This window comes from Vitis vinifera, chromosome 4, assembly GCF_030704535.1.
Source record: "Vitis vinifera cultivar Pinot Noir 40024 chromosome 4, ASM3070453v1".
Lineage (NCBI taxonomy): Eukaryota > Viridiplantae > Streptophyta > Magnoliopsida > Vitales > Vitaceae > Vitis > Vitis vinifera.
In genome coordinates this window covers 21,685,968-21,701,426 of record NC_081808.1, presented here as the reverse complement: position 1 = coordinate 21,701,426, position 15,459 = coordinate 21,685,968, and the positions used below count along the sequence as shown (strand labels likewise).

General features: G+C 33.8%; 3 protein-coding genes and 1 non-coding gene across 4 annotated transcripts; 2 read left to right on the top strand and 2 right to left on the bottom strand.

Annotated features, from left to right (window-relative positions):
• Positions 1-914, top strand: MYB4B (R2R3 MYB 4b transcription factor). Its single transcript, NM_001281009.1, is given in 2 exon segments — positions 1-307; positions 390-914. Coding segments are annotated over 2 exon segments (729 nt in total). The 5' UTR covers positions 1-44; the 3' UTR covers positions 856-914.
• A 4,283-nt stretch (positions 915-5,197) lies between these two features.
• LOC100267639 (uncharacterized) lies at positions 5,198-9,995 on the bottom strand. Its single transcript, XM_002263904.5, has 3 exons — positions 9,766-9,995; positions 6,963-7,076; positions 5,198-5,562 (listed from the first exon to the last, which is right to left on the bottom strand). Exons 1-3 carry the CDS (start codon positions 9,781-9,783, stop codon positions 5,407-5,409), a joined length of 288 nt encoding a protein of 95 aa, XP_002263940.1. The 5' UTR covers positions 9,784-9,995; the 3' UTR covers positions 5,198-5,406.
• On the top strand, positions 9,928-10,001 carry TRNAI-AAU (transfer RNA isoleucine (anticodon AAU)). The gene has a single exon. It is a non-coding gene; the product is annotated as a tRNA-Ile (tRNA).
• A 670-nt stretch (positions 10,002-10,671) lies between these two features.
• On the bottom strand, positions 10,672-14,046 carry LOC100262480 (proteasome subunit alpha type-7). Its single transcript, XM_002264016.4, has 3 exons — positions 13,664-14,046; positions 12,672-13,086; positions 10,672-11,085 (listed from the first exon to the last, which is right to left on the bottom strand). The coding sequence occupies exons 1-3, from the start codon at positions 13,834-13,836 to the stop codon at positions 10,924-10,926; spliced, it is 750 nt and encodes a 249-aa protein (XP_002264052.1). The 5' UTR covers positions 13,837-14,046; the 3' UTR covers positions 10,672-10,923.
• Positions 14,047-15,459: the final 1,413 nt, after the last annotated feature.

Below are 15,459 nucleotides of genomic sequence, written 5' to 3'. Positions count from 1 at the left end.
ACAACTAATACTACTGCTACTGCTGCTGCTGCTTGCTGCCATTGATGGGTAGGTCTCCCTGTTGTGAGAAAGCTCACACTAACAAAGGTGCCTGGACTAAAGAAGAGGATGACAGGCTTATCGCCCACATCCAAGCTCACGGTGAGGGCTGCTGGCGCTCCCTTCCCAAAGCTGCTGGACTTCTCCGTTGCGGCAAAAGCTGCCGTCTCCGGTGGATTAATTATCTGCGCCCTGATCTTAAGCGCGGCAACTTCACTGATGAAGAGGATGAGCTCATTATCAAGCTACACAGCCTCCTTGGTAACAAGTACGTTTCTATAACTCTTGATTCACTCTTCATCACTCAGCTACCGCTCATGGAGGTTTTTCCTTGTTCTTCTGCTGTTAAGGTGGTCTCTTATAGCCGGAAGATTACCGGGGAGAACTGACAACGAGATCAAAAACTACTGGAACACCCATATAAGGAGGAAGCTACTGAGCAGAGGGATTGACCCCTTGACGCATCGACCCATCAATGAGGCAGCTGTGGACGTAGCCACCGTCTCTTTTGGTGGAGTCCTGAAGAAGGAAGAGGTGATGAGTAGTGGGTTTGGATGCAAAAGCCGAAACCCAGATGAAGAAAACTGTCCAGACTTGAATCTTGAGCTCAGAATAAGCCCACCCCATCATCACCCCTCTCCGCCAGTACTGGACAGCAGAGAAAGGAGGATGCTTTGTTTCTACTGCAGCCTGGGATTAGAGAAGAGCAAGGAGTGCAGTTGCAGCAGCGGGAGCGGTAATGGCAGCAGTGATGATTTCTTGGGTATGAATAATGGTGTTTTGGATTACAGAAATTTGGAGATGAAAAGAGATTGAAATTTGTAACTGTAAAATAGACACAAAGGAGGGGAGAAAAGTAGACTGCTTTCAGGGATGAATTCTCTTCCAACTGTTCAATTCTCTATCCCCTTGATATATGTAATTATTGAGTTCATGATGCAAGCGTTGATAATTTATTACCTATGGAAATTGTTCTGCAAAAGATTGAGGAATGTCTGTTCATATATTGAATCAAAATATCCTATTGCCTTAATTGCTTCATTGGCTTTTATATTCTGGGTCATAGAAATATCCTTTAACATCGGTACTTTTCCAACTCCCATCTCCACTACAATCTGTTGGATGTATGTAATAAAATTTAAACCATTAAATAAAATAAATAGTATCTAAATACGAGGAAGAACAAAGCTCGGATATAAAAATTTGACTTACCTTCTTGTACCTACTACAAAATATACAATTTAGTTGTATCTTCATTGACTGACAATTTTTCATCCCTTCCCCCAATGTTTGGCCAACCGAAGATTAGCATATATAAATGTCATGAAAGTAATGACAATTTTTTCCTTGGTATAAGAATACGGAACCTCAGGAGAAAATGAATACCTGATTTTTTAATTATTTTATTAATAAAAAGTACTATATAAATATTCTTAATTTTATAAAGTATCATTAAACAAGTTATTGCTGGTTGGAAACATACTTAGTGTGTGTCCTTAAATGTAAATGGATGAGAATGTTCATTTCATTTTCAAAAAAATTCATTCTTACTGGATTTTGGTTGAAAATTTTGGTATCTCATTTAATTGAAGTAGTTGATAAGGTTGTGAGAGGAGGAGAAGCAAGGAAAGAGGAAGGCCAAGGAGTTAGGTGTCCTATCTAGTCGGTGTATAGGGGGAGGGGGAGGGGGAGGACGCTATCAATAACCATCAACATTTATTGCCACCATCTCCCACACTTCTACCAACCAAACAATAATTGTGGCAACCTAACACACAAATCAACAAAAAGGGATTCTCTAACATAATTTTGCTGGTTTGGGATTCACTCTGTTTTTATACTGGTTTTCTTCACCATGGACAATGGGCTTTCATTATATTTTACCTGTGCAACCACTCAGATTAGCCATGCCATGTTAAGTTATAATACATGTCTTAGAGGATAATGAGAGCTCACCCTATTGTTAAACCAATCAAATCTAACCCTCTGTCATTAATTGCCCTAAATGCTTGATTAAAATATGTTGGTTCCATGTTTTTCGTTCAATAACCATTGTTTCAGAGCCCCAAATCAAGGTTCACGGACTCACCTGACAATATATCTGATGGGTTTTATCATATCATACATATTAAGAGGGGAAAAAAATGAAGCTATCTACCATATGGGATGCCTTCAAAGTTTAGATTGATGCTGCACAATATTCAAATGAACAAAAAAAAATGACAATTTATCAACAACAAATCAAATATTGTGTCACCATGATATTTCCTTAATTAGTCTACATGACCTAAGGGGCCATTTCTCCCAGCATACTGCAACCAACATATGCAAGCAGGAACAACTAACTATATCTGACTGAATTTTCCTTCTTCACAACCTGACTGTCATAACACAGGAGGATTGAATATGTTAATTGATGATGATGTGCTCATGTCTCTAAGACTTCATGTGTGATTGCGATGGAAAGCCCATGCTTTACCCATTTCGGTTATGATAATAGGGATGATTTAACAAAGAGGCACCAGGTAAGCTAATACAATGTGTGCTACCACCCTGACAGTGACTAAGAGTGCTAACCACTGCGCCAATGATGATAATTTGTCGTCTTCCATTCAAACTATAGAAAAGAAATATAACGACTTTGAGTCATATCATAAATATGTAGGTAAGATAAATTTCATGGACATCAATTGAAGCTAGAATCAACATTGTGCATGGGATTACGGATCAAATTGTGGTGAAACACGACATCAGGGAACATTTTGGACACCCTCGTCAAATCATATAACCAACATTATCATACCTAACATTCATTATGTTAATTTGGTAACACCTGCAGTAGTACATTCTAGTCATGATAATAACAATTACATAACAAACACTATTGAATGTTGTTGAAATGTTGAATTTATGGTCATATAAGATACTAGATGTAGTGAAATGCATGAAAACACATCACCAGCCCGGTAAATGGTTATTGAATCACACTCTGAGAGGGATGCCCAAAGAGGATGAGAATAAAGAACATCTAGGCTTCCTTCCTGAAAATTTGGAACAAATATATGAAAAAGGGCATGGACTTCAGTTTTTAATGTTTCCCAACAAACTTTTAATTTGGAATAGGAACTTAACCTAAAGGTAATTCATGGATCATGCACGGGACTAAATTAGTTCATCTTCCACTTGATAACTGACAAAAGGGAAAACAAAGAACCCTATTACTCAATCTTAGTAAGAGATGCTAAAATACTTTGGAAAAGAACATAGAGAAAAAGGAGTAGAGCTTGGACAAGGGAAAAACAGGAGGAAAAAGGACAAATAATTCTCTCTTGCCTAGAAAGCAAAAAATGAGGCCCCATAGGACCACGATTCAAAGGCCAATGTGGGTGGTAGTTCGAGGACAGTGTAGCCAATCAGCTGAGATAAAGCTAGTACCAAAGGGCGGTAGCTGCGGAGGAGCTAAAGCCCAAAAAGCAAATGGCCCCTCCACAAATAAAAATGGATTTCACTTTTATGTCTCACCGACCCTTGGCCTTTTTCAAAGATGTTAGGTAGAAAGATTCGAAGCTTCTGATATATATCCATTTGGGCACGACTGTAAAAGGTTGCCTTGGGACCTTCAATTTTAACTAATTTAATATGGCTACTTCCTTCCACCAACATCTTCTTTTAAAATTAGTCAATTTTTTTTTCATTTTTGATAGGTAATCTTCTTTTAAAATTAGTCATGCTACATAATTTTTTTTCACCCAATCAACTTCACTGATTGCACACCAACATTGTAACTATACCTAATCTTTTTCCATTTTTCTTCCCAAAATAAAGCATGTACCAGAACTACTCATTCATCAGTAAAGAAAAATGCTGAGCTAAGATCAGTGACAATTAACATTCATCTTTTCAAGCCTATAAATGCAAGTTTGACTAAAAGGACTGTTCAAATGTCATGCCTTTTTCCACAGATGATGTTAGGTGCATGTGCTTTTCGCTTGAAATTAATCTAGGATGTCTCCACTAGTGTAGATAAGCAATTACTAATTCAAGGGGCGCCGTTCGGGTAGCCTAACCATTCATTTCTCCCATCATGCCTACTCTCTCTCTCTCTCTCCGAACACATTTTTTGCTTTTTATTTTTGATTGGGAAAAGAAAATTTTAATAATAAAGCGGCAAGGCTATGGGATTATCATTGTTACTTCTCACACTAATGCCCTAGTAAGAGATTTTGTGGTCCTAGTTCATTTGAAAATAATCCACACCTACTTAATCAATAATATGCAGACCTACCAATCATGCACAAGGCTTTGCACAATGGACCCAACTGGTTCCCCTTTCCAGGCCCCCCCCCCCCCCACTTGGTCAGCATCTCTAAATATTCAGTATCTTGATCTACAGAAGTACCACCATCAGTGTAGGCCAATGCTAAGTCCAGCTACCCGGGTTACGAATGGATATAGATTAGGACTGGCAATGGGGCAGACAGTTTGAGGACTACCCTATCCCACCCCTAATGGGATGCATTAGGAGGAGGTGTAATTAGTATAGGAGCAAATTTGAGATTTTATTTTAAAACCCAGGAGGGTTTAGTTATTATGTCAATCCATCCCTCCTCATTCCAATTATATGACACGAAATTAAAATTTTCCTCTTTTTCAAAACACATGTAAAATAATAAAATAAGTTAATATCCTATAAAAACAAAATAATTTATGGAAAGATTTATTTATTTACAAAATAATATTGAAGAAAATTTTAAACCAAACTGGAAAGAAGGGAATGTAATCTAGTTCCCCCTGCCCCATCCCACCCGGCTCAGGTCTGGGATGAGGATGAAAATATATTTAGATAATGGCAGGTCAGGATGGGGTGATCCAATTCAGGACCCACCTTATTGATGTCCCTAATATGGATCTATCAGCAACTCACCCTAATGTTCAAAGGTAAAACAGTAAAGTCTGCATGTATGCAGGACCTGAAAGCTTTGTCATGGACCAACCCAATACACCTCTAGGCAGCCTAACCAAGCTAAGCCTAAATTGCCATACAAATGTTCAGTGATGAAAATGGTCCTGCTTTTAGAAACAAAAATAAAATTTATATACTTAAAGAGAACTAGCATAAAGAAGGCCTCAATTATGAGATGAGAACTAGGCACTAGAATTGAAATGATAACTCATGGCTTAAGCATTCAATATATATATAATCAAGGATAAGAATATAGTCTTCTAGATCACATTGCATTTATCCAATATCAGAAGAGGAACACAATTCACGTACAAATGAAAAGGGTAAATAAACAAATAAACACCACGAAAAAAGGCAAGAAGGACAAGATGGCCATGGCAGCCTACAAACAACCGAACCTGCAACTAAGTTTGTTTTAGGCTATAATCCATGGTTCCCCGGAAACTATCTGCTTTATCAAGTCTAGCTGTCCCTGAACTTGATGATTCGCCCATAGCATCAGGAGAAGCTGCTGTTTGGGATGACTCCCTCTTCAGAGAAGTTGGCATGCCAGAAATTTCCTAAGGGGTAAAGAGTAATTGATAAAAATCACAACCATCACCCAAACAAATAATCAGGTAGTACTCTTAAACTGAAGCAAGGCATTAATACTCATAGTTGTTAATTCGTAAAACAGATCATATATCATTTTTCTTTTGCTTTAATTTTTTCGTATCATGTATCATAAGTATTTTTATATACTAAACAATAAACAAAAAAATATGCATGTATTGAAGTATGAAGTACAGAAAAATATATAACCAATTTTATAAAAGATAGTAGGATTTAAAGAGTTAAACCATATTGTATCATATGAAAACATGAAATACTAGAATTTTGAAAAGTCCAATTTAACAAATATGACTTTAATGTATAGGTTCATTACAAAATGCACAAAAATAAACTTCTTAAATTTTTATATGATTTTTAGTTCCAAATTCTAACTAGGCATATGTACATATATATGTTGTTGATATATATACATAGATGTCTTTATGTGTCATCTTCAAAGTTCTAACTTTTCATGTTCATTATCATTCTTCCCCCAATGAAAAATAAATAAATAAGATATATATTAAAAAGTTTTTATTCACTAATCACTATCATTGATGATGTTAACATTCAAACCGTTTAAATGAAAATTTTCCAAAATTTATTGTAAAAATAAATTTACTTAACTTCTAATGTGGTCCTTAATAACAAGAATGTAGCTCTTCATGTAGGATTATTTTACATCTTTCTCTCTTTTATGATCAATTTCTGACAGTTTTGTATATTTTATGATAAATTCTTTTAATAAAAAAATGAATTAGATTTTTTTTTTAAATTATGAAAAATAGTTGAAGATGTATGTATATTGCACCATTATATCACATATTGTATCGTGTATTGTGTATCATATATGTATTGATAGAAAAAGGAAAATGAAATAGTCAAGTATAAAGTAAAAAAATATATGATATGTATTGTAAAATACACTTTAAGATAAGATATGAATTTAGATACTCTTTAAGATATATATATATATATATATATATATATATATATATATATATATCATAGTATCATATCATTATTGTAAGTTTTTAAAAATTATGTTGGTTTGTAATGGCCTCATTAATTAGATGCATCATCCACTTGCCTAAGTCACCTATTAGATGAATCATGTAGATTATCTACATGAGAAACATCAAGTTTTCTACATCTAAATCATCAAACATATTTATTTTCAGATAAAAACACAAAATAAATAACCCATCAAAGGTCCTAATGGTTATCACCTAGCACATTCATAGATGGAACTATCCTTTTATTCGATGTCATAAAGGAAACTATTCTTGCAACAATCAAACTAAGCCAAAAACGAAAATTAATTGCTACTACTGCTATCCAGAAAATTGCAAAAGACACTCCAAATTACCTTCATTAAATGCAACCTTAAGTCACAAGGCCGAACTTGATTTCCAATACATGCCATCACAAATTTTGAATATTGAAACAGAACATCAGCAGCAGCTTGTTTTTTTTCTTCAACCTACAATTGCATTTAATGTTTTATAGTTAGCATCACAAGAAAGAAATTCAACACCAAAAGAATTAAGTGATTAATGTGAAAATGACAAACTAACTGATGCAGATATGTCCAACATCATTAACAACTAAAAGGGTGGACCTAAGCATTTTTCCTAAACTATAGAATCACAAGTACTCAATTAGCCAAAAAAAAAAAAAAAAAGACTTAGAAGCCAGCAATATAATTTTCCTTTAAAAATAAATTTTCTAAATGCTGAATTTTATTTCAGGAAAAAATAAAATTAACCAAATACATATATGCAATATGCATACATTATATCCACATTCATCAACTCAAAGATTCATTGGAAATATCATGAGTCATCAGTATCAAACAACACCATAGGCTACCTATAAATAGCTTGAAAAAAATCAAGACTGTTTGGTTTTCAACATGCATTTTTGAATCTACAAAATTCAAAATCACTAAACAGCTAGACAATTCTGTATCAAGCTTTTTCAAACTCTCCAAGGAAGACCTACAGAATTGTCCAATACATCCTTTCGATTAGTGGAACAAAGAAGCTCTCTAGCCAAAGCAAAGCAACATAATGGATCGCCTTCATAAACCCTAAGAACACAATCCATGGTTCAAAATAGCAGTATCGGTCATTGACTTGGAGGGTTCGAGGCACATAGATCTCGACGTCTTGGTTTAGTATCGGGCAATACGCAAAATAAGATAGTTAAGAAGTTCAAAAAATTATAAAAGTATTATAAAAATTATTTTTTAAGAATAATGTAATTAAATAAATTAAGAAACTAATAAACTTAAAAATATATTAACATAATAATAAATGGAATGATTTCATAAATTAGCATATAAAATAATACACCTTATATAATACCATTGTCATATAAAATAATGCATTATCTAAATTAAAGTCATTCATACCATACTTAACATATAAAATAATAATTTTCAAACTCCCAATTCCAAATACTGTTGGCATATAAGGCAAATTGATGCAAATACATGAATATTTGAAATAATAAATTATTTTTTATGTAAAACAATACATTTCGCACTTTTCTTCAAATTCCCAACCCCAAACACCACTTATCCATGCCACTTACCCACACCACGAGAGAGGTTACCCAGTTTGTAGAGGCAAACACTCTGGAGATCAAGCAAGGAGAGGCAACATTGACATGCGAAGATCGTCGTCGATGGAAGAACATGATGTTTCTCATTGTTCAGTCACCACAATGACAGTACCAACACGAAGATGTTCTTTCTTTTTTCTTCTTCTTCACCGCCATGGGTCTTTCGAAGAGAATCTCTTATTTTCTTATTTTTTAGAGATTAGGGGCTTGTTTGGTAACTGTTTTTAAAAACAATTTTCTATTTAACAACCAAAAACTGTTTTCTGTTTTTTGTTTTAAAGAATAGAAAACAAGGTGTTTTTAGATAATATCTTTTAGTTTTTTTTAGTTGTTTTTATTTATTTATTTATTTATTTTGATTGTTTTAAAAATAATTATATAAATATGTAGAATAATTAAAAATAAAACACTAGACATAAAAATTATTTTCAAAACATATTTAAAAATATTAAAAACATATTAAAAATATTTTATTTCCAAACAGACTTTTGTTTTACAAAACATTAAGAATAGTTTCAAAAATTGTTCTTAAAAATTATTTTTCAAAACTATGTTTGAAAACAATTACCAAGCAAACCCTAGATTTCTCAGTTTTGGTTGCTCTTAGTTGTGAATTGAAAGGGGAAAAAAAATATTTTGGGGTTTAATTTGAGAATATTTCGATCCTAGACAATTCAACTCAGAATCTCGTCCGAGTCAATTTGGAATCTTGACTGAATCAACCAAGTTTAACCAGTTCTTGGTTAAGTCTATGCTGAATATGGTATCGGGCATCAGACTCGGTGCAAAAAGGTCCGAAGCGGATACAACTCGGTCGATACTTTCAACCTTGACACCATCTAGTCAAAGCAAAACCCCATAATGGATCATCTTTGAAAACCCTAAAAATACCATCTAAAGATTCTAAACCACTCTTCTCCTCCTCCATCGATTCATCTGTACTAATCAACCAAACTCCCGTAAGAAGAGCAACTCATTCACAAGATTTCAACCCTGCATCTTTATATCCAATCACGATTTTCCCATGTCTAAAGACTACTCCATTATCAGCAGATCCCTCTATGGCTCTTACCCAAAATCAAAAGAAGTTAATAAAATCCCACTGTTCCTTTCCGCTGAACTATAATAAACAACCGTTTATGTCCGTACAACTACCCAGAACCCCCCAATTTATCAATCAAAGGAAGAGAACACAAGGGCATAAGGCCCAGATGAAACTCAAAAACACTCATTACAGGAAGCTATCCCCAACCTAGTTGACAACAATTCCATGACTATAAATAATTAAAATAAAAAATTCCAAAATATTTATTTCAGAAAAAATCAAAATTTTTAGCTATTCATCAACCAATAAAATGAATCTAAAACAATGCATACTGAATTTGACATCAGGAAATCTTCCCAAATACATAATGATTGCTTGACGATGAATGATAAGGAGGGATTTCCAAGGGTTAGCGGTAAGAGTAAACTGGAGAATAACATGTTATGCGGAAGTAATAATACGAAGAATGTATAGATAAAGAAACAAAGCAGGAACCGACCTCGTAATCGTCTTTCATGGCCGAAACAAAACCGCCGTCCCCCGATCTTCCTCCCAGATTAGTTTTGATTGTGGCGAACTTGCTTGCCTAGGTAGGGCTGATTTCAGGTATTATCGTATCATAAATTAGATAAAATAGTATTTAGATAAAAACATCCCAACTGGCCTATTAGCTCAGTTGGTTAGAGCGTCGTGCTAATAACGCGAAGGTCACAGGTTCGAGACCTGTATGGGCCATTCTATCATGTTTTACAAATATTTATTTTTCAAAACCAGTGAAAACATTAAAAGTAGTTAAGTTGTTTTTTCCTTTCTCTTTTTCTCCTCAATATATGCCCATTTTAATCTTTTTCCTCAAACATCTTTCTTTCTTTTTTCATTTTTCTTTTTTCTTTTAAATTTGAAAATTTAGTGAAAACTTATTCATATTTCAATTCTTTTTACTTAGGAAGTATAAAAAGAAATAAATTTATCCTCAACTCTGAAAACCATGGAGAACATAACGTCCTGCAACATCAGAGTAATGAATTCTGCAATCCGACCAGCTTACAATGAAATGGAGATGAAATTCTAGCTCCTTGTAGGGTTTTGTTTTGAAACGAGTCTTTCTTAGAAGTGCTAAGAAAAGAAAAATAAAAATAAAAATAAATTATTTTTATTTTTATTGTGAAAAAAAATCAAATACAAATAAAACTAATAAAAAAAATTTATAAATTCATAATTATTTAATTTTAATACAAAAAAGTTAAGATAAATAAAATATAAAAATAATTTATTAACTTCAAATTTATTTTTTACTTTTTTCTATTTATTTTCTTCCCCTTATATTTTTACCTCAACTTTTCTAGAAACTAAACAAAACCGCTGACCTGAAAGATTAAAAATCAACTAGAAGCAGGCACCGCAATTCACTAAATTCTTTGTCCCAAATCAGTTTCACAACCCATTTGGAGAGAAGCTGTTAAATTGATTTTTAAAGTTCATGGTTGCAATACTTCTTAACAACATTGAAAATGCTGACAATGACAGTCGCTCTTGCCCACACCAAAATCCAGGACATAGTTTTAAATTTTGAAAAGTTCTACCTTGTTTTTCACTCTTTTAAGGAAGTTGCAAGGTAGGATAAGCATCAATGGAGAAGAGAGGGGAAAGGCAAAGCTCATGTATCCTTTGGAGGGCCCTTCTTTGCAGCCTCGGCAGCAGCCTTCTCTGCTTCAATCTCAGCAACAATGGCATCAATTTCAGCCTCATCAAGTTGCCGCAGACCATGCTCCCTCGTCATCACAGCAATTTCTATGTTCTTTCCTCCACTCTCAACCACCTACATGTAATAAGATAACACATGCCAAAAGTTATGCTTCTGAAATCAAGATATACAAATGTACAAACCATCATACCAAATCACTCAACTCGCTACCCCACCTACCAGACAAGCTATTGCCCTCATTAGGCCCTAAGTGAAAAGTCCCAACCAGATAATTACAATATCAACAAGGACATTAGTGCTGAAGCAGTGTCCAGGCACCTCTAATGACTAACATGCAGCATGTTTTAGTGGTGTGGACCCATAACCTGATGATAATCATGCCAAATATTAACATGTTCATATAATTTGTAGTACTTTCTAGTAACTACTTCTAGCATTGTGAACACAATAATAATGAAAATAAAAAAGTAACTAGATCCTCCACCTTTATGGACCTGTGTTTATATGGGAGTGTTTGGGTGGAGTGCATGTGTGAAGGAAAGGGAGACGGGGAAGTGGAGGATCGATTTTTTTTTTTCCACATTTTTCCTTTAATTGGTACTGAAATTGGACAGACAAAGATAAAAAAAAAACACCAATCTAAGTGCCTCATACTCAACAATCTTATTACATGGTTGACAATATATTTTTAACATAAGAATGATTGATAACTCATATGACATAAATATTTTGGGAAGGCAGAAACAAATGTGTTTCTGCATTACCAACACCTGATCACACCTAAGGAGGCCTGAGATATCTATGCATCAACTTCACAATATAAGACTTGTATACTTTATTCATAGAATGCTAATCATAGAATGCTAAAAAAAATAAAGAAGAAATCTTCCAACTGCTTAGTATGGATCACCACTCAAGAATTTAGACTGTTGAACCAAGAGCCTATACACATAGTAATCCATCATTCTGATAGACCAAAAACTTAGAACATCTATGACTTTTCCTAACTCATGACTTAGCATATTTCACAGGACCAACAACATTGCTCCTAGGCCTTGGCTCAAGTGGTGAAGTGGGTGGAGTAGAGGAAGGTTTGGAATTTGAATCTCCAGTTGTCTGTTTTCTTTTTTTGATAGGAAAACAGATAATAGATAAAAAAAAGCACCTAGAAAAAAAGGGGGCATAATCCCAGTACACTGGAGTATTCTTGTATAGATATTCAAATATCTAAATAAACAAACTCTGTCATAGCTAGATTTTGTCATACAGCAGGACCATTGAAGAGCAAGCTGATAAACCAAGAAATTTGAACCAATAGATTGATTACTGACAGGTACAGTATAGAATTGACACTGACTCACTCAATGTTATAGAAAGCAGGTGACAATTTACATTTGAGTATTTCTATACTGTTAGCAGTATTTGATAAGAGAGAGCAGAACATTTGGTTAGTAGCAATTAAGTAGTGACCGTTGATTCATTGAGTACAAGGAGAGGCAGGGTCACTGGACCTTTATCATTTTGGACCTTTATTTATTTATTTATTTGATATATACGTAATTTGTGCTGGATGCAAGCAACTATGGTAAAACTATGAAAAACCTATACCACTAGCCTCAGAGAATAAAAACAAGGGAGATTATGTGCAACAAACTATGTACATATGAAATAACAAACAAAGCAGGCAAAAAGCCACTCACTTCAAGCAATGCACGAATTGCAAGCTTCACAGTTTCTTGCCCGGAAGTTTCTTTATAGTTCTTCTCCAGGAACTCCCTCATCGAATTAGAGTTTCTCCCAGTTGCATTAGCTTTCCAAGCAGAAAATGTCCCTGATGGATCCGTCTGATATAGAGATGGCACACCAGTGTATGGATCAAAGCCCACAATCAAAGTTGAAAGGCCAAATGGTCTCACACCACCGCTCTGTGTGTACTTTTGCTGAAGACCCGCGATATAGCGTGTAATATACTCAACAGTTACAGGGTCCTCAACAGTAAGTCTGTGGCTTTGGCATTCAATCCGTGCTCTGTTAATTAGGACTCGAGCATCTGCCTTGAGCCCAGCACAGGCCAGTGCAATGTGATCATCCAGGTTAACAATCTTCCTAACTGTTCTGCAGAACAGAACAGAAAAATAGTCAGCACAAAATCAATCCTAACTCCTAAGAAAAATAAAATTTAAAACGCCACCCTAGACATAACTATGGCAAAAAATTGCACCCTAAATAAGTGAATCTTATATGACTACTGGTGACAGGAAAGCAACAAGGCTGGACCTCTTCTAGACATCTGCAGTAGAAACGTACAGCATCACCAATCCACAGTAACTCCACCACCGGTTTCCTCAACTTGTATTTATTTTTTTTTTTAATTTTCCGTATAAAAGATACAAGCATGTCACAATTTCACTAGTAGAACTGTATCAGAAATTTATGGAATTTTAAAACCTCAATGAAATGTAAGTTTGATTAGACAAGTATGTTTACATTTCGCTTTTGTAGCATATGAATCGGCCAGCAATACTTGTTCCAGATGTGGGCACTTGAGAATTCAAAAGAAGACCTCATTTTTCTAATTTTTCTAGTGAAGAGACATGGATGTCTCCAAAACCATCAAACCCTAACCCTACCTTCATTTTGGTATTTACACAAGAAAAAAAGAAAATAAAAATGAAAAATGAAAAAAGGAGACCTGGAATCTTGGAGTTTGGCGGTGGACTTTTTCTCGACGCCGAGAACGATGGTGTCGGTGCCGCGGACGCCGACGGCGGCGTTGCCTTTACGGACGGCTTCGAGAGCGTACTCGACCTGAAAGAGATGACCATCTGGTGAGAAGACTGTAATCGCCCTATCGTATCTGGCCATCTTTCTTCTTCAGCTTCTTGTTTTTTTCTTCCTTACTCGATTTTTTCTGGAATCTCTGCAATTCCCTCCTCCTCCTTTTCAATGTCAAGACGTAGGCAACAAGTCACTCACAGATTCACCGTCTCGCTGCAAAGTCGATTCGAAATACGGACCCATTTGGTGGCTTAACGACCAATTGGGGACCGCCACGGCAGTGATACTTGGATAGTTTGGTCATTTAATAACCAACCAATTGTTGTTATATTTGATTAAAAGGGTAAAAGGGTATTTGAAAATAAAAAACCGGAAAAATAACATTCATCTTTTAAAGACATCAAATATTAACTCCTTTGAGAAAATACTTCCCTTCCAATCATTTTTTCAATTTGGGCGGATCGTGGGTGATAACTAACCAAATCCAACTTAAAAGATAATTAATCGAAGATCAACTCACCCTGAGTTCAACCTAACCTCATTTATCAAAGTTTAGGTTGAGTTTGAATTAATTAAGTTGTATTCGGGTTAATCGACTTATATTCAAAATTTATTTATAATGTTTTTAAAAACCTTTTATATATATATAAATAATAAATGAAAAAAAATTGAAAAAAATATATAATATAATATAAAATGATATTTTTGCTTAAAAATTTAAATAAAATGAATGTTATTACATGGAATAGCATATATTATAAATCTTATAAAAAAATTAAATCGAGTTAGGTTTAGATTGCTTGGATATTTACCTAAGCTTAACTCAATTTGAGTTTGGATCGAGGAAACCTTAACCTAAGTATTGAAAATCATTGTCAAAATCTTTCAAAATATTTAATTGCATTCGAGTTAGATAACAGTCAGTCCACTCGAGTTGCATCCCTTCTAATATCTCATATCAAATAATTTTTGAATAAAAATTTTAAAGGTAAAAATATCAAAATAAAGGTGTTTACCTGAAAGTTTTTTTTTCTTTCTTTCTAATTATGGGTATTATCTCATCATTTTTAAGAAAATATTTATAAGATAATGCCCATATTTAAAACTATATATATATATATAGATATTTCTTTTATTTGTAATATGTGTATTGTTTTTATATGATGGGTCTCATAACCTCTTTAATATGAATTTATTCAATTTTTTTATTTCAATTAAGAAAATAGTTTTCACATTTCTTAAGAAAGTTTTGAAAATAACAAATTGATGTGACATTTGGATACATTTTTGTTTTATGTTTTTACATAAATGTAAAAAAAATCTCTTTAAAAACAGTGAAATATCAAAAAAAAAAAAATACTACTTCAAGTTTTAAATTTTTTAAAAGTGATTTTAATAAAGCAAAATAAATTTATACCTTTTGATATAAGAATACATTTTATATACAATTTAAGACTATTTTTTGTCTTTAAAAACAAAAAATAAAAAGTGGATCCTAATGAATGACCATTTTTTGGCTTTTTCTATTTTTTTTTTTTTTTTTTTACTTTTTTAGTAAATAATCACCCAAACATGCAAGGATCTACTAATTCCTACGTAGATATTATTTGTTTTGAACTTAACAAGTCATTATTAAGTATGTGGTACAAAATGAATACACATATATAGTGTTTCCTATTTTATATGAAATATCACAATCATGTTTAGAAA

Bases quoted from the DNA above. Each gene is read 5' to 3' on its own strand.
- LOC100267639 (XM_002263904.5), bottom strand. The intron at 5,563-6,962 runs GTAATTTGGAGT...TTTACCCCTTAG, and splicing joins TAAGGTTGCATTTAATGAAG to GAAATTTCTGGCATGCCAAC.
- LOC100262480 (XM_002264016.4), bottom strand. From the start codon at position 13,836: ATGGCCAGATACGATAGGGCGATTACAGTCTTCTCACCAGATGGTCAT. The intron at 13,087-13,663 runs GTCTCCTTTTTT...TCTGTTCTGCAG, and splicing joins GCCAAACTCCAAGATTCCAG to AACAGTTAGGAAGATTGTTA. The intron at 11,086-12,671 runs GTGAGTGGCTTT...TATTACATGTAG, and splicing joins CAATTCGTGCATTGCTTGAA to GTGGTTGAGAGTGGAGGAAA.